The sequence below is a fragment of the Cyprinodon tularosa genome, unplaced genomic scaffold (genome assembly GCF_016077235.1).
Source record: "Cyprinodon tularosa strain WSP-4 unplaced genomic scaffold, ASM1607723v1 ctg391, whole genome shotgun sequence".
Classification (NCBI taxonomy): Eukaryota; Metazoa; Chordata; class Actinopteri; order Cyprinodontiformes; family Cyprinodontidae; genus Cyprinodon; species Cyprinodon tularosa.
The window spans coordinates 518,562-536,398 of record NW_024039109.1 but is presented as its reverse complement, the minus strand read 5'-3'; the positions used below and the strand labels follow the sequence as shown (position 1 = coordinate 536,398).

Below are 17,837 nucleotides of genomic sequence, written 5' to 3'. Positions count from 1 at the left end.
GCCGTCTTTAACCAACAAGCGCCGCCTTATATGCGCGTCATGATAGTACCGCAAGACGCACGTTAAAAAAACGTGCGTTGTGTCGGTATGTATGGAAGGCCGACTGGCGCAAACAACACATGGTTAACGCGTTGTTTGAGCGTTGTTTACGCACTCTCAACGTGTTAACTACGTGTGGCCGATTAAAAGGTGAAGACAACGCGTAAACAAAGTGCAAACAACGCGTTAATCACGTGTTGTTTGCACGTTAAAATGTGCGTGTTTTTAAACCAGTCGGCCTTCCATATCACGACAAGCGCACGAGTCCTATCATGAAAAAAGGTTAATTGTGCGACCTGAGTAACGTGCAGTAACGGGGTGTCGGCAACTGTAACTGCGTTATAGTTACAGTAAGAGTAATAATTTTGATTACTCGTTACTAAAAAAGGTAGCGGCGTTAGTAACGCCGTTACTCCCATCACTGCATATAAACCACTCTCCATGAATATTTTAAACATGTTAAGTGTGCAGATTCAATAACCAGAGGCCTCCCCAATGTAAGTTCATGCTCATCTGACCTCTTGGCTTGTTCTTTATACTTATGGACCTTTGGTTCTTATGTCATTTCAGGCTAGTCTGATCTGGTCTCAAAAGTACATAGAAACTAGTCAATAAAGTTATATAGGTTTTTTTTAATCAAATTTATTTAAATATTTTTGAATAAATGTAAAAAAAAGCTGTTGCAAATGTCTGTTTTCAACTATAAACAGCGGCGGCTGGTGGAGTTTCTTCCAGGGGGGGTATAAATACAAAATAGACGTATACCAAAAACCAATCCAACGTCTACTAAGTTATTAAACCAGTATATGAGTGTCATCAACAAAAAACATTATAAAAACACTTTATAAAAACGAAACATAATTCTATGTACAGGTTTGCTTTTTGTACATAAATTCTGCCCTTCTGAAGCTTTGTGAAGGTAAATCTTTGCCTGGTCCAATATTGTTTATTTATATAAACAATAGTCATACGTGCATATAGGCCTACGCTTTTATTCATCCTCTGCACTGCACATATTTATTTATCCACCTTACTTTTATCTTTTTAATACATTTTATGTGTTTTTTTATGTGAAGTGTGTGTGAAAGGTGTACTGTTACTGCACAAAAATTGCCCATGCTGGGACAAATAAAAGCTGCTGAACTGAACTGAGATTGTTCATGCTTGTTTGCCTTTTCTAAAAAGTGCTTTAAATCAGTCCTGCTTGTTTTTATCTATGCTGGATCAGATCCTGGTGTTTGAAAAAGGAGGCAGGTAAAGCAGAATAAAGCCTCAGCCTCGCTACAGGCAGTTAGCCAAGCCTTAAAGCTAAACCAGGTCCTGGGAAAAGACTGAGTGAACCGTCTGCATCTGTCTTTGGACTGCTGATTAAATATGATATTCTGCTGATCAGATCCAAATGTTTTCACCTCCCGCTTCTCTTGGTCAGTTTGCTTTAAGGGACTTTCACTTCTGCGACTCAACCTATCAATCAGCCAACCACGACAATGACGACAGTTCCTGTCACGTCAGAGCTCCCCTATTTGCTGAGTTCAAATTCAGCAGCTGTGTCCAGATTTGTCGCTTGATTACGTCATAGCGGATTGCAAGACTCCTTGTTATGCAGCAGCAAACGCATCCTTCTTTTTGCCCGCTTTGAAGGACGGGTCTGGTGTATCCTACGTAGCCTTGGGTTTTCCGTGATTCATTGCCAAGTCCAAGCAAGCTGGCTGCTTCGTGCAGTTCACCAGATCATGCAGTAAAATTGTTTCAAAGTTTTTTATCTAAGGAAAATCAGTTGATTGCATTGACTCGAAGGCAATCGCTCACATTAAGCATGCTTGTAGCGACAGTGGAGAGGAAAAACTCCCTTTTAACAGGAAGAAACCTCCAGCAGAACCAGGCTCAGTGTGAGCGGCCATCTGCTGAGGCCGACTGGGGTTCAAGGAGACAGAAGCAGACATAGGTGCACCAGTCCACCAGCTGCTCCACCTCCTCTCTGTAGTCCACCATCGTGGTGTCGTCTGCAAACTTCACAATGTGATTGGGGATGAACCTGGGGATGCAGTCCTGTGTCGGAGTGAACAGCAGGGGGCTCAGGACGCAGCCCTGAGGGGAGCCTTTGCTTACGGCGGGGGTCATAGGTTGCTGCAGCTTTGAACCAGTCAGAGCATTCATTATTCTACCTAAACTCTACTATTTTAGATTATGGGTAGAAACAGATCCTGGTTTCAAACACTACAGATCCATGTCAGCAGATCTAGATTATTTATTTATTTATTTTTAACACTGGCTCTGAAGGCGACTCCGGATACTTCGTCTTGCCTTAGCGCTTGGCTCTCCATCTGTGGTGTACGGTTGTATTGGAGTGAAATGGAGATGTGCCCCCACTTGTTCTTCACGCCACACTGTGCCATCTTTTGCGGTCTCTGACGGCTCACTCCTCAAACAACCTCTCTTTTTTGGTAGAGGGTAGAGGTGCAAAGTCTCCCAGAACTACGGAAGAGGATTAGGGCCACTGAATAAAAAAAAAGTTAACTGATTTTTAACTTTTATTTCAGTTAAGTATGGGAAAAATTCAGAATTCTGACTTTAATCTCAGAATTCTTACTGAATTCTGAGAACAAAAAAGTCAGAATTCTGAGAAAAAAGTCAGAATTCTGAGATTAAAGTCAGAATTCTGACTTTTTTCCCATACTAAACTGAAATAAAATTTAAAAAATCTGTTAAATTTTTTTTTTTTTTCAGTGGCCGTAATCCTCTTCCGTACAGATCTCTTTTGCTTACACTTTTTGCATGATTTTTTTGAGGTGGATCAACACAATTAATTTAAAAACCACTTCACCTCAAGCAGCTGCTTTGTGGGATTTTTCTCAGTGCTTGTGGGACATGCAGTAAAATAAACCTTTTGCTCTTTAAGAACAATAATTGTTACATATCAAATAAAAATAAATCATGTAAGATTACCTAAATATTTTATGAATACCTGTTAAAATATCTGAATCTGTTGTGCTTAAGAACAATTACACTAATTTAATAATTTAAAAAGAGACTGTTGATATTCAGATGAATTTCACATTGAGTAATGATTAGTTCAGAAATGTGTTTTTCCTTAATTATATTATAAATAGCTTGCAAAATACAATTTTTTAGTTTTTAGTATTTTTATGGAAGACTAATTGAAAAATTATATCCTCACCTCAGTATTAGTCCAAGACGTCACAGCTAAATAAACTGGCTGTTTCCAGATAAGTTATGGGGAGATAGTTGAGTGGAAGGAAAGTGTGGTAAAAAAAGATGCATACATGAATTTCTTAATTTTCAAAACACAATATGTTTCTAAATACACTAAATTTCAACTTATAGAGACCTGATGTATGGTAGCTTCCTCTGGTAAAGAGTGGACTGATTGGAATCCAGCTGGAACTGGTTTTAGATGTAAATTTAGCCTTTTTGCTCTTGTACAGCGTTGGAAAAACGATACTTATGATACAAATGTGAGGCAAAAAGAACAGAGATTTACACAAATGTCTTAAATACTTTATACAAAACGTTTAACCGGAAAGCTTACATGGTGAGACAAATATCGATAGAAGAGAGATTCCAAAGAGAAACGCTGTGCTTAATGAGTACTGACTGATCTTATGCCTCAAAAGTTAGAAATTAATATGCAATAATTACAAAAACAAAACGAGTGAACAGTTGAATTGGCACAAGGAAAGTGTGTTCCACAAGTAAAACATTTGTTTTCATTCACCAAAAACATTGAATCCTTCAGATAGAAGAAAGAAGAGGCTGAATCCGTTATTTTAAGGAAGAAGAGACAGTTTTTTTCCATCAAAAGGCTGCTGCACTGGAAAAAAACAAAATCTAGGTAAGTAATTTCTTCTTAAAATTAGTGCATTTGTTCTTAAATTGAGGAGATAAAAAAGACATTTTGCCAATGGAACAAGACCATTTACATTTAAAATAAGAAAATACAATTGCATTGTCTTATTTCAAGTGCATATTATCTAATTATCTTATTTAAAGAGTAAAAATACTCATTCCATTGGCAAATCATCTTATTTATCTACTCAAATTAAGGGTAAATACACTTAATTTAAGACATTTTTACTCATTTTTAGATTGTTTTTGCAGTGTGTCACTTCAAGAAGCAGAAGCAGAAAAATCACTTTGAAACATAAAAGGAGCATTTAAGACTAAATAAATAAAACGGGAAATGAGACCCAAACGGACAGATGTCCACAAAAACCCAGATTACATCCAATTACTGGAATAAAAAATACAAAACATTCAGGAAATTCAACTAATTTGACATCAATCTGGGGAAATTAATTTAAGATAATTAAGAATAAACGTTAAATATTAAATAAAAAATATTTTTTTTTTTTTTTTATTAAGGCAATTAAGAGAGAAATAAATGGGCAGGGGGGTGAAATGTAAACTATATAGTATTTTTAAACAGATGAATGTAAATAACTTTATTCAGGTCTGGTTGTGCAATTTAATCTGTAACAAAACTGCAGCTTTTTCCCCACAGCCGCTGTGCAAACGGGGTCCAAACATGACAGGAAAAAAGTAAAAAAAAACAAATCATTTCCCAGCAGAAATCAAAGTCTTCTAAAAGCAAATAAATAGATATAAAAAATAAATAAAATGGCGGCAGTGTAAAACAGGAAACATGAGGCCACGGGGCCTGAAGCAAAAATGTCCAAACAGGACGAAGACAGATTTAATCCAAGGCACACATTTAGCCGCTCAGACTGTCATAATCTGTTTTAGTCTGCTAAAATAAGCGAAATGATTGATTTGGATATAAAACCTTCAGCTTTCTGTCATTAAAAACAGGGATTTTCTTTCTGTTTTCAGCCAGAGGAGCTGCAGAAAGATCAACATTCACAGCTTTCAGAGCGAAAGGCTTGAACCTCAGGGAGGGTGGGGTGGGGGGGTTATTGCACAAGAACACTTGGGGTGGATGGGGTGTCATTTGGCCCTGTGACGTGCTGCGGCCCATCAGCTGATGAAGACGAGGGTTAGGAGGTGAAGAACACTCTCCTCATCTTCCCTCCTCCGTCGACCGCGTCTCCGACTTGAGCCGAACGAACTCCTTCGCCACGTCGTCGTTGGAGCGCTGGGAGAGGATCCGCATGGCGGTGAGGCCCGTGTCGTCCATGTAGATGCGCTGCCCCAGGGGGCACCAGCAGGCACAGTTTCCCTTCTCCATGATGTCCCTCAGCTGAACCACGACCAGGCCCACCACGCTGTCCGCGCGGCCGAAGCAGTAGTCTTTGACGCAGGCTTGAACCTCGTAGCACTCGAAGCCGTCCTGGTTCCCCAGAACGCTGCGGAGGAAGAACAGAAGCAAAAGGTTTAAGAGTTTATGGCTGTTCAAAAAATAAATAAATTAAATCCCTCGCGCTGTTTATTTTATGGAGTAGGGCTGAAACTAGGGCTGCAACTAACGATTATTTTAAAAATCAAGGAATCGGCCGATTATTTTTTCGATGAATCGATGAATCGGACAAAAAATATTTTTTATATTAACCTCTTTATTCCAAAATAAACATTTTAGACAGAACAAACAAGCACAGGTTGCTCATTAACTGTACTGGTGCAATATGAAAAATAAATGTTCGTGTTAAAACTACGCAAACTTACATGAGAAATGTAGCTGTACATCCAGAAAATATAGGGTACTTTGTTTCATAAAGCGCAAAAAAAGACATTTTTGTTTTTAAAAGCCCCTAAGGGGTTCAAACAATAGGCCCCCCCATTTCAACAAATTAGTTTTGTTTTTTTACTAGAAGAGTTCTGCCTTTTAAGACAGGAAAGTATAGCAGTTAAAGATGCTACTTGAGAAAATACTGAACCATAGAGATAAAAATAGCCCTGTGATTCAAATTATAAATTGTATTTGGAATAAAAATGAGAGAACTAGGGATGCTAAAAAACACATCCTCCAAAGACAGATATTTACATGGGAATGTGGCAGATAATTAATTGACATATTACTGATCTTGCTGGATTTTATTCTGCTTTACTTCCATAAATTGCAGGATCTTCTTTACTTTATCTTTGCCAGAAGATTTAAACTTTAAAAGCCTTGCCCTCATAATTTGCAAGTAAATTTTTTTTAAAAAGGCTGTTATTTTTTAGATTAATCTTTTAATAATCTCATAACCAAAAGTTCTTTAAAGAAGTCTTTTTATGACATTAAACCAGGTGAAACTTCAACTTTTCCAATTGAGGAGTTCTGGATAGAGAATATTGACAGATGAAAAGTTTTTTTCCTTCTTAAAGTGATAAGGAAATGGCTGTTTCAACCGTTGCATTTCCAAAATTACACGACTGAATAAAGTGAATGTGATTGGTCGTTTAATAAGAGGGTGGGATTGTTGAGGTGGAAGGATCGTAAGCAAGTTTGTTTGTGGCCGGTTTGTCGGAAGCATCTTGCTAACCAGTTAGCAACTTAGTGCTAGTAGGTACCCAATGGGAAATTCCATTGGGACCAAGTAGCACTAAATTGGTTACTTAGAAACGACACTGTCAAGGAACGCTATGGACAGAGGAAACATGCAAGAGAGGGAGAGTTTAGTGTCGGAGGTTGTGGATGAGTCTCCTCCGTCATCAGTTTTTTATTTAGAGGAGGAAAGCGGGGACGAAGATGTTGTGGAAGAGGACGCCAGGGCGGCAGAAGCTTGGTTTGGTGTAGAAGGCTTCCAGCCGTACATGTTTGAGCCCTTGCCTCGTAACGCTGCCAGTTCTGTTAGCTCTACGCCTGCTGAAGACACAGACGTCCATCCCCGTGAACACTGGGACGGAACTCAATGGGAAAGGAAAGGATTCTTATTTTAACCGCTGCGTATATTAGCTACGATATATGAATCAAGATGCTATGACCGAAAAAATTTGATTGACAGATGACCGTTGATATACGATTGGCTGAATTTAGGTGTTCAGGCTGACGTATGACTAACTGGCCTGAATAAAATAATGGAAAAAAAAAACCCACAGAATGTTTTTTTTTTAAACAGAAATTTTCTAAATTTTGGGACAATATCGTCTGATAAAGAGTACATTTATATACATGTTTAAACCAGAATGATTTGACATTTAAATATGATTTCCCTACAACTTCAAATGCAAAATGTTTACATATTTTTTTTTTACAATTTTGATATAATTACTGCTCTAAGTGGTTCGCTCTTTCAGTTAAAGGCATATTTTAGAGTCTTTATACTCCAGCTATTGATTAATAGATTACTAAATTAGTTGATTATTTCAGTGATCGATTAATCCGATAAATTATTTTTAAGTCCTAATATGGAGTGAATTTTATTCCATTATTGTTGAAAGAAAAAAAAAAAACATGTTTTGCAAATTGAAATGTGAAAAAAAAAGAATCCAGAAATGACATATACCTTTTAAATATATTCTAATTTGCATAAATATTGTTTTCTATTTTTTTTTTTTCAGATTAAGTTTTACAAATTGTTTTCAAAGTGTTTTTTTTCCAAATCACATTCTTTACATCTCTGTGGGTGAACTTTCCTCTGTGTTGACAAGCAGACATTTGCTAAAAGTTTTATATTTTGCATTTCTCTGCTCAGAGAGTCGCTGTAGACGAAGATAAAAACATGTTTGGTTTTAAACTTACAAGTGGAAGGTTTCGTTGTATTTGGGAGACCAGCTGTTGTTCTTGGATTTGGTCTGAAATTTGCGTTTCTTGTCGCTGAGATGAGGCCCGATCATGGTGACTTCCACGAAGGGTCTGAACATACCGGACGTCTGCCACTTCAAATCGCTGGCTCCTATGACTGCATGAGTACGAAACAAAACAAATATTAAAAAAATAAAACAGAAAAAACACGCTTTTTTTCTTTTATTTTTAATTAGTAAGAGAAGAAAACTTTCCAGCTGACCTTTCAGTGTAACTTTCCGCTCTCCGCTCTTTGGATGGGTGTAGAGCTCAATCTGCAGGGACACCTCCCCGATGGGTTTGTCCACGCCTGAGCCTGGATTAAAAAACAGCAACAGATATATGGACCTAGATAAAAACAGTCATCATACAGAGACATGCGACACCAATACGGGGAGGTGGGGGAGGTTCACCGACAATAGTTTCACCAAACAGAAACCAAATGTTTAAGGGAAGATAAAACGATGAGGGAGAGGTGGACTGACATTGATTTGATGGAGACCTACCCCTGCTGGGCTGCGTTTTCTCATTAGGAGTTAGCCTAATACCCTTCCCATTGTGCACTGGCACAGAGGCAGCACAGGAGACAAAAACAAGACAGCAACAGCATGTAAACAACCTGCAGCGCTGCTCCAGAACGTTGAGGAACAACGGAATAGAAAGGAGGAAACCGGAAACAGGAGCGCATGTGTTCTGCTGTAAGGCGGCGTTGGAGGCTACCTTGTGAATGCTGCGTGGTCACAAAGGTTTTGATGAGGGTGTCAGTGGTCTGGGTGTAGAGAGACAGAGCGTGGCGGAGAGAGGAAAGCTCGGCGCTCTTCTCCAGGAAGGCCTTCTTCAGCCCGTTCCCTCCGGCGTGGAAGTATTGCTGCAGAGAAAACCAAAGATTAGACGGCGGAAGAATGAATGTCTAGAGGAGCAACGAGTTCAGCTGAATCCAGAGCAGAATCCAAAATACCGTATTTTCACGACCATAAGGCGCACCGTACTAAAAGGCACAGTCTCAGTTATGTGTGCCATTACTGTATTTAACACACACATAAGGCGCACCGGATTACAGGGCGTGGGTTTTATATACCGGTACATGTCCTCTACTACGTTTAAATACCTCTACTGCGTATTTAAAAATAAAGCAGGAGCAAAACTGAGTATGATTGTGCTTTATTCATGTATTTATTACAAAGTATTAATCAAACCCATCAAAGTCATCATCCTCTGTTTCTGAATTAAACAGCTGCGCTAAATCAGACATGCCAATTTCCCCTTCTTCGCTGTCAGAGTCACTTTCCGTGCCGCGCGGCTCCTCGGAAATGATGCCGGCTTTTGCGAAAGCTTGAACAACAGAGCCAGCAGACACGTTAGTCCAAGCATCTACAATCCATCCGCAAACTGTGGCGTAACTTGCCTGGCGCTGCCTTCCACTTTTCGTGAAACTGTGGTCTCCATCGTTCATCCATCGCCTTACTTTGAACGGCTGGTTCACACCGATGTCGAGCGGTTGAAGTTCCTTTGTCAGACCTCCCGGGATAACAGCGAGCACAGCGTTCATTTGTTTCACCATGTTTTTCACATCGGCTGTGAGATGGGCACGCTTGGAGTCACAGATTAACAGCGATGGTGATGCGTGGAAAAAAACCACCTGGTCTCCTTACATTCACCTCCCTCAGCCACTCTTTCATCATCTCCTCGTCCATCCAGCCTTTTTCATTTGCCTTAATAACGACTCCAGCTGGAAAAGTCTCTTTAGGCAAAGTCTTTCTCTTAAAAATCACCATAGGCGGCAGTTTCTGTCCACACTTCCCCCTTAAACGTTCTCATGGCGGTCTCAACAACGTCCGCAGTAACAACACACATAGGGCGCGCCGCACATTTTGAGGGAAAAAAAAGATTTTTATATACGCTTTATAGTTGCGAAAATACGGTACTCAAAATGAGTTAAAATCTGAAGATTATAATTCAGTTTGATTTAAAGCGACATGAATAGTTGATATTTAAGCAACATTTCTGTGATTTTTATTTTCTGTTCATTTTTTATTTTCAGGCTACGTTCAAACTGCAGGCCTTAATGATCAATTTTTTTTTTTGTTGCTGTTCAAATTTCCAGATATACAGGTGCTGGTCATAAAATTAGAATATCATGAAAAAGTAGATTGATTTCAGTAATTCTATTTAAAAAGTGAAACTTGTATATTATATTCATACATTACATTCAAACTCATATATTTCAGATGTTTATTTTGTTTAATTTTGATGATTACAAATGACAACAAATGAAAATCTCAAATTCATCATATCAGAAAATTAGAATATTACTGAAGACCAATAAAAACAAAGGATTTATAGAAATGTTGGCCAACTGAAAAGTATGAACATGAAAAGTATGAGCATGTGCAGCACTCAGTATTTAGTTGGGCCTCCTTTGGCCTGTATTACTGCAGCAATGCGGCGTGGCATGGAGTCGATCAGTCTGTGGCACTGCTCAGGTGTTATGATAGCCCAGGTTGCTCTAATAGTGGCTTTTAGCTCTTCTGAATTGTTGGGTCTGGTGTATTGCATCTTCTTCTTCACAATACCCCATAGATTTTCTATGGGGTTAAGGTCAGGAGAGTTTGCTGGCCAATTAAGAACAGGGATACCATGGTCCTTCAACCAGGTACTGGTAGCTTTGGCACTGTGTGCAGGTGCCAAGTCCTGTTGGAAAATGAAATCTGCATCTCCAAAAAGTTGGTCAGCTGCAGGAAGCATGAAGTGCTCTAAAACTTCCTGGTATGTGGCTGCGTTGACCCTGGACCTCAGAAAACACAATGGACCAACACCAGCAGATGACATGGCACCCCAAACCATCACTGACTGTGGAAACTTTACACTGGACTTCAAGCAACGTGGATGAAGTGCCTCTCTTCTTTTCCTCCAGACTCTGGGACCTTGATTTCCAAAGGAAATGCAAAATTTACTTTCATCAGAGAACATGACTTTGGACCACTCACCAGCAGTCCAGTCCTGTTTCTCTTTAGCCCAGGCAAGACGCTTCTGACGCTGTCTGTGGTTCAAGAGTGGCTTGACACAAGGAATGCGACAGCAGAAACCCATGTCTTTCATACGTCTGTGTGTGGTGGTTCTTGAAGCACTCACTCCAGCTGCAGTCCACTCTTTGTGAATCTCCCCCACATTTTTGAATGGGTTTTGTTTCACAATCCTCTCCAGGGTGCGGTTATCTCTCTTGCTTGTACACTTTTTTCGACCACATCTTTTCCTTCCCTTCGCCTCTCTATTAATGTGCTTGGACACTGAGCTCTGTGAACAGCCAGCCTCTTTAGCGATGACCTTTTGTGTCTTGCCCTCCTTGTGCAAGGTGTCGATGGTCGTCTTTTGGACAACTGTCAAGTCAGCAGTCTTCCCCATGATTGTGTAGCCTATAGAACTAGACTGAAAGACCATTTAAAGGCTTTTGCAGGTGGTTTGAGTTAATTAGCTGATTAGAGTGTGGCACCAGGGGCCATCAATTTTGAACCTTTTCACAATATTCTAATTTTCTGATATGATGAATTTGAGATTTTCATTTGTTGTCATTTGTAATCATCAAAATTAAACAAAATAAACATCTGAAATATATGAGTTTGTATGTAATGTATGAATATAATATACAAGTTTCACTTTTTAAATGGAATTACTGAAATCAATCAACTTTTTCATGATATTCTAATTTTATGACCAGCACCTGTATGCGACTTGTATGTGATCTCCTGTGTGAACTGCATTCAAACAACTGACAGTAGAGGTCGCAATGACTTCATAAGCGAGCGTTCTCCGAGTTTACGAAAGTAAACATGGATGGTAGCGCTAGAGCGCATCTAGGGATCTTTCCCAAACTAATCTTTTCAAGATGGTTAACCATAAATACTGCTGTCTGCATCATCGTCCACCATGGTTGTTGTTTTTCGTCCCTCTTCTGTGTAGGAAGACACAGAATAGTGACGTTTATTGAGTAATAATGGCGTTCAGGTCGGATGAATGCAACCTGCCCTTTCAGATACAGGTTGCATTTGAAAAAAATCTAATTCATATCGGATTTAGGAGCACATGGCCAAGTGTTCTGGGTCACATTGGAAAAAAAAAACAGATCTATGTTGTTTAGACTGTCATGAAAAGATCAGATACAGGTTGCATATGGACAAAAAAAAAAAATCGGATCTGGGTGCAGTGTGAACGTAGCCTCAGTTTAAACTTTTCCAAACATTTATTTTTTTTATTCTGTTTTTTTTTTTTTTTTACATTTCAACTTTAAAGACTTTAAATTTAGTTTGAATTAATAAGAAATTATCTCTTTATTTGATTACTGATGCTGATTGTCATGGTAACACACCAAAACAGTGCAGGAAACTGAAAAGATTAGGAATCAGATAGAATTTCTAAAATGTCTATATTGTTTTCCTCTTTAAGCACCAAATATATATAAAAACACTTTTTAAAAGAAGAAATATAAAAAACTTCCTGTATGAGGGTCATTTATGTTTAACATTTTTTTTTATTTTAGCTCATTATTCCTCACTATTCAGCTTATTTAATGTATTTGATTTATTCCTTAGAGAAACAGAACAACAATTTAACACAAGAGGAGAACAATGAAGAAGTTATTTTATTGTTTGCTACCTTTAACTAAAATGGTTAAAACAGGCTCTGCAAGCTGTGGCTGTTAAGATGCTCTACAAAAACTCTTTATAGAGGTTAAAATATTTAAGAACTAAACAACAGTTTAGGATAACATCCAATTCCAGTCTCAGAAGCTTCTGATTTTCTGAAGAATATTTTAACCGAAATTTAAAAACAGAAATAAAAGAATCAGAATCTTGTCAGCTCTAGGGCTGCAACTAACGATTATTTTAAAAATCGATGAATCGGACGATTATTTTTTCGATTAATCGATGAATCGGACAAAAAATATTTTTTATATTGACCTCTTTATTCCAAAATAAACATTTTAGACAGAACAAACAAGCACACAAGTACAGGTTGCTCATTAACTGTACTGGTGCAATATGAAAAATAAATGTTTGTGTTAAAACTACGCAAACTTACATGAGAAATGTAGCTGTACATCCACAAAATATAGGGTACTTTGTTTCATAAAGCACAAAAAAAGACATTTTTGTTTTTAAAGCCCCTGAGGGGTTCAAACAATAGGCCCCCCCATTTCAACAAATGAGTTTTTTTAGACTAGAAGAGTTCTGCCTTTTAAGACAGGAAAGTATAGCAGTTAAAGTTGCTACTTGAGAAAATACTGAACCATAGAGATAAAAATAGCCCTGTGATTCAAATTATAAATTGTATTTGGAATAAAAATGAGAGAACTAGGGGTGCTAAAAAACACATCCTCCAAAGACAGATATTTACATGGGAATGTGGCATATAATTAATTGACATATTACTGATCTTGCTGGATTTTATTCTGCTTTACTTCCATAAATTGCAGGATCTTCTTTACTTTATCTTTGCCAGAAGATTTAAACTTTAAAAGCCTTGCCCTCATAATTTGCAAGTTAATTCATTTATAAAGTAAATGTAAACGCTGCTTAAGCTAATTCAAATGAAACTAGAAAAAGCTGTTTCGGAGAAACATCAAAGTGGGAATGCTTTTGCTGAATGAAAAAAGCTGAAATTACCTGCATACCATATGAAAATGTGATAGGAAGTCATCAGAAACTTCAAACTGCAGAAAACAATTGAATCATCTGAAGATTTTGTAGGGTAGAATCATTTGGCAGTAAAATGGCAGAAACAAACTCATCTTAAAAGCTGCACAGCCAAACCATACATGATATCAAAAAATGTCTTGAATGTGGGCACTAGAAGGGTCTTAATATAATGTCTCCCAAGTTTCTAGAAAAATGTATAAAGAAATTTTGAAGGGGGGTTTACCTACTTTCCAGAAACATGTCAGGCGTGTTATGAATTAGCAGCAAACAGAAAAGCTTAATTCCTGTCCAGAAAGAGAGCAGAATGAAGCCAAAGTTCACAACATAGGCTGAAAAGTATGAAATTAGCTGAAGTAGAAAAGAAATTACAAAGAAAAACTTTAATCTTATCTGGTTGAAGAAAAAATTAGTAGCTTAAGGATGGGAAGTAAAATGTTGAGGAAGATGGTATTGAATAAGTATCAAAATTTTGAAATCATATGTGGAAATGTCAAGACTTGGCAAAACAATTGGAAAATTATTTAAAATGTGTCGGTTGATCAGCATAAAGAAAACAGTGTCATCCTTAGAGGATTGAAAATCTACAAACCTATGTGCAAGACTGACCATGAGAAGCAGAGGAAGGACAGAGAGAGAAGCTTATAGAAAGAGAGCTAATACCACTTAAGGAGCTGAATTTATCAAAAAATTGAACCTGCATGTTACGAGCCGCTGTGGTGATGAAAGCACCGTTGGCAGGCTTAGGCTGCATGTTACGAGGTTAGCAGATGCTTTATTACAGTGTAAATCTTAGAACCTGATTAAGAAATATGCACTGAGGTGTGTGGTCAACAGGCCTTGGTAGTGTAATTTGAAGAAATTGGTTGAGTTTGGGTCATAGCTACGAGCCATACGGCACAATGAATGAGTGTGCGTAAGGAAGAGGCTTTTATTTTGTAGAGTCCCTTTAGTCTTATTTTGAAAGTCTATCATGGATGTGTGTCAAGGGAAGGGTCATGCCCAGCAGTGATATAGAATCCATTTCTAAATATGAAATCACTGGTTTTCCATGTTATTGGGTGAATAGATGCTGTATTAGAGCGTAAATGGGAGACTTTTATTGTGAAATTTGCTCTGGGGTATGTTTTGAAAAGGTCCCTAGAGTCTAATAGAAACAAGCTGGTAGAGTTTGGGTCATAATGCTGAGCCATTTGCATCAATTAATAGGCGAGTATAATATAGAGGCTTTTATTGTGTAGGGTCACTGGAGTCTTATTTTGAAAGTCTAGCAGGGTTGTGTGTTGAGAAAAGGGTCAGACCCAGCAGTGATACTTGATGACTTTCCAATCATTAAATCACTCTTTTCCCTGTTATTAGGGCAGTAGATGAAGTGGCAATGGGAGGCTTTTATTTTGAAATTTTCTGTGGGGTGTGTTTTGAAAACCCCCTAGAGTCTCATTTTTAAAAAAGTGGTTGAGTTTGGGTCATAATGTTGAGCCATATGCTGGGAAAAAAATATGAGTTTAATGTAGGGGCTTTTATTTTGAAGGGTCCCCGGAGTCTTATTTTGAAAGTCTATCAGGGTTGCGTGTGAAGGGAAGGGTCATGGCCAGTAGTCATATTGTATCCACTTCCTAATGTTAAATCAGTGTTGTCTCCCTCCATTAGATTAAAATGTGCTGTTTAAAGTGGTGGAGGTAAAATCTCTTTGAAGCACGGTTACCTTGACGACGTTAACGAGCCTGTCAGTGACAGAGAGACATGCGCTTCACTTTCGTTCCTTTCCTCTCAGGCTTTTTTGAATGGGAATATCAGCTCCGAACAAACGAGTGCTGAAGACAAACCGTAAATGGTATCTAAAAAATTCTTTCAGTCTAAGCGACAGCTATCCTTTGTCTCCAATTGGGGTAACTTTCATGGATGTAGCTCATTCACAACCTTAATGGGAAGGAGGAATAAAAAGGTTTGAGAAATCCTGCTGGTCTCATTGAATAACATGCAGCACAATGGTAGAGCAGAACTCTCAAAAGCAAAACTTTCCCTCCGAACAAACGAGCGGTGAGCCAAAACCGTATTAGGTATTCAAAAAATTCTTTCACCGTGAGCGTCAGCCATCTTTGGACTACAACTGGTGTAACTTTCATATTTCTACAATATTTCGTCTAGGCGTGGTGACGATGTAAAAAAGTGTATAATTGTCAAAATCTTGATTTTGGGGTTCGGACAGATTTGTTACCCCCGAACAAACCTTGTTCCTAGCTAAACGATAAAAGATATCGACACACTTCCTTCAATGTGAGTGCTAGGAAGGTCTGAGGAACAACTTCCACAAGGCTCATGTTGCTACGTCGAACGGTTCCCGAATGGGAGCGATACGAAAAAGTCTGTTTTTTTTTATTTTCAGTTCGGATTTTCAGAGAGCTCTCATTGGCTTTCTATTGGGGAAGTGTGGACTTCTTCGTGGTCTGGGCCAAACTGTCGGAAAACCGTAAATGCCACACAAATGAGGGTTACATTTCCTGAATCCTGACAAAAATCCCTACGTTTTGATGTATAATTTATTTCAATTGAGTGAAAAATGAGGGAGTGAGAACAATTTGTTCGGAAAAACCAGAACAGCTCAAAAGCTAGAGCACGCACTCTGACAGTTGAAGAATTCCGTCCATAGACTTCCATTATAAATCTGAAAATCGTTAAAATTTCTTTTAAAGTTTGAAGCTTCACTGAAGCAAAACTGTAAAAGTTAGAAAAAAGCTGAGTTAAACAGTAATAGCAGAAAGATACGGAAACATTTTAAAAGTTGAATGGTGTTTCTAGCTGAAAGTATGCTGAAGTAGTTAAAGCTCAAAGTAGTTGAAGTTTTAGCTGAATTTTGCTGAAATCTGAGAATTCTACATGCATTTCAATGGGGCCAAAAATCGCACAAAAAGCTGAATATCGCGAAAACTACAAGAAATATCTTTACCAAAAGATATAGCATCATTCTCCTGAAGAAGCTGAACGTTTTGATACCAAATTTGTTGAAGTGGGCTGAAAACTGTTGAAGTAGTTTAACGACCAAAAACGTACGGAAAAATAATAATAACTAGAAAAAGCTGTTTCGCAGAAACAGCAAAGTGGGAATGCTTTTTTTGCTGAACGAAATAATAAAAATTAGCAAAAGAAACTGCAAGAAGGAAAAGAAGCACAAATTAGCTGAGGAACATATGAACATGTGATAGGAAGTCTTCAGAAACTTCAAACTGCAGAAAACATTTGAATCATCTGAAGATTTTGTAGGGTAGAATCATTTGGCAGCAAAATGGCAGAAACAGACTTATCTTAAAAGCTGCAGAGCCAAACCATACATGATATCAAAAAATGTCTTAAATGTGGGCACTAGAAGGGTCTAAATGTAATGTCTCCCAAGTTTCTAGAAAAAGTTCAAAAGAAATTTTTAAGGGGGGGCATCTACTTTCCAGAAACATGTCAGATGAATTAGCAGCAAACAGAAAAGCTTAATTCCTGTCCAGAAAGAGAGCAGAATGAAGCCAAAGTTCACAACATAGGCTGAAAAGTATGAAGTTAGCTGAATTAGAAAATAAATTACAAAGAAAAACTTGAATCTTATCTGGTTGAAGAAAAAAGTAGTAGCTTAAGGATGGGAAGTAAAATGTTGAGGAAGATGGTGTTGAATAAGTATCAAAATTTTGAAATCATATGTGGAAATGTCAAGACTTGGCAAAAAAATTTGAAATGATTTAAAATGTGTCGGTTGATCAGCATGAGAAAACAGTGTCATCCTTAGAGGATTGAAAATCTAAAAACCTATGTGCAAGACTGACCATAAGAAGCAGAGTAAGGATAGAGAGAGAAGCTTATAGAAAGAGAGCCAATACCACTTAAGGAGCTGAATTTATCAAAAAAAACGTAGGCTGCATGTTACGAGGTTAGCTGATGCTTTATTACAGTGTAAATCTTAGAACCTGATTAAGAAATATGCACTGAGGTGTGTGGTCAACAGGCCTTGGTAGTGTATTTTGAAGAAATTGGTTGAGTTTGGGTCATAGCTACGAGCCATACGGCACAATGAATGAGTGTGTGTAAGGAAGAGCCTTTTATTTTGTAGAGTTCCTTTAGTCTTATTTCGAAAGTCCATCATGTATGTGTGTCAAGGGAAGGGTCATGCCCAGCAGTGATATAGCATCCATTTCTAAATATGAAATCACTGGTTTTCCATGTTATTGGGTGAATAGATGCTGCATTAGAGCGTAAATGGGAGACTTTTATTGTGAAATTCGCTCTAGGGTATGTTTTGAAAAGGTTCCTAGAGTCTAATAGAAACAAGCTGGTAGAGTTTGGGTCATAATGCTGAGCCATTTGCATCAATTACTGCACGAGTATAACATAGAGGCTTTTATTTTGTAGGGTCACTGGAGTCTTATTTTGAAAGTCTAGCAGGGTTG

General features: G+C 38.1%; 1 protein-coding gene across 6 annotated transcripts in view; it reads right to left on the bottom strand.

Moving 5' to 3' along the window:
* Positions 1 to 4,422: 4,422 nt before the first annotated feature.
* The window catches only part of LOC119791463 (protein unc-13 homolog B-like), a 150,807-nt gene continuing 137,392 nt past the window's right edge, over positions 4,423 to 17,837 (bottom strand). For 3 of the 6 annotated variants that reach the window (XM_038297574.1, XM_038297577.1, XM_038297576.1), the window contains 5 exons: positions 8,441 to 8,588; positions 8,227 to 8,283; positions 7,944 to 8,036; positions 7,679 to 7,838; positions 5,078 to 5,363 (listed from right to left, as the gene is read on the bottom strand). In XM_038297574.1, the coding sequence (XP_038153502.1) occupies positions 5,078 to 5,363; positions 7,679 to 7,838; positions 7,944 to 8,036; positions 8,227 to 8,283; positions 8,441 to 8,588 (744 nt within the window). Of the gene's footprint in view, positions 5,364 to 7,678; positions 7,839 to 7,943; positions 8,037 to 8,226; positions 8,284 to 8,440; positions 8,589 to 17,837 lie in introns of all 6 variants that reach the window. The other 3 variants (XM_038297575.1, XM_038297578.1, XM_038297573.1) reach the window with 2 other exon arrangements.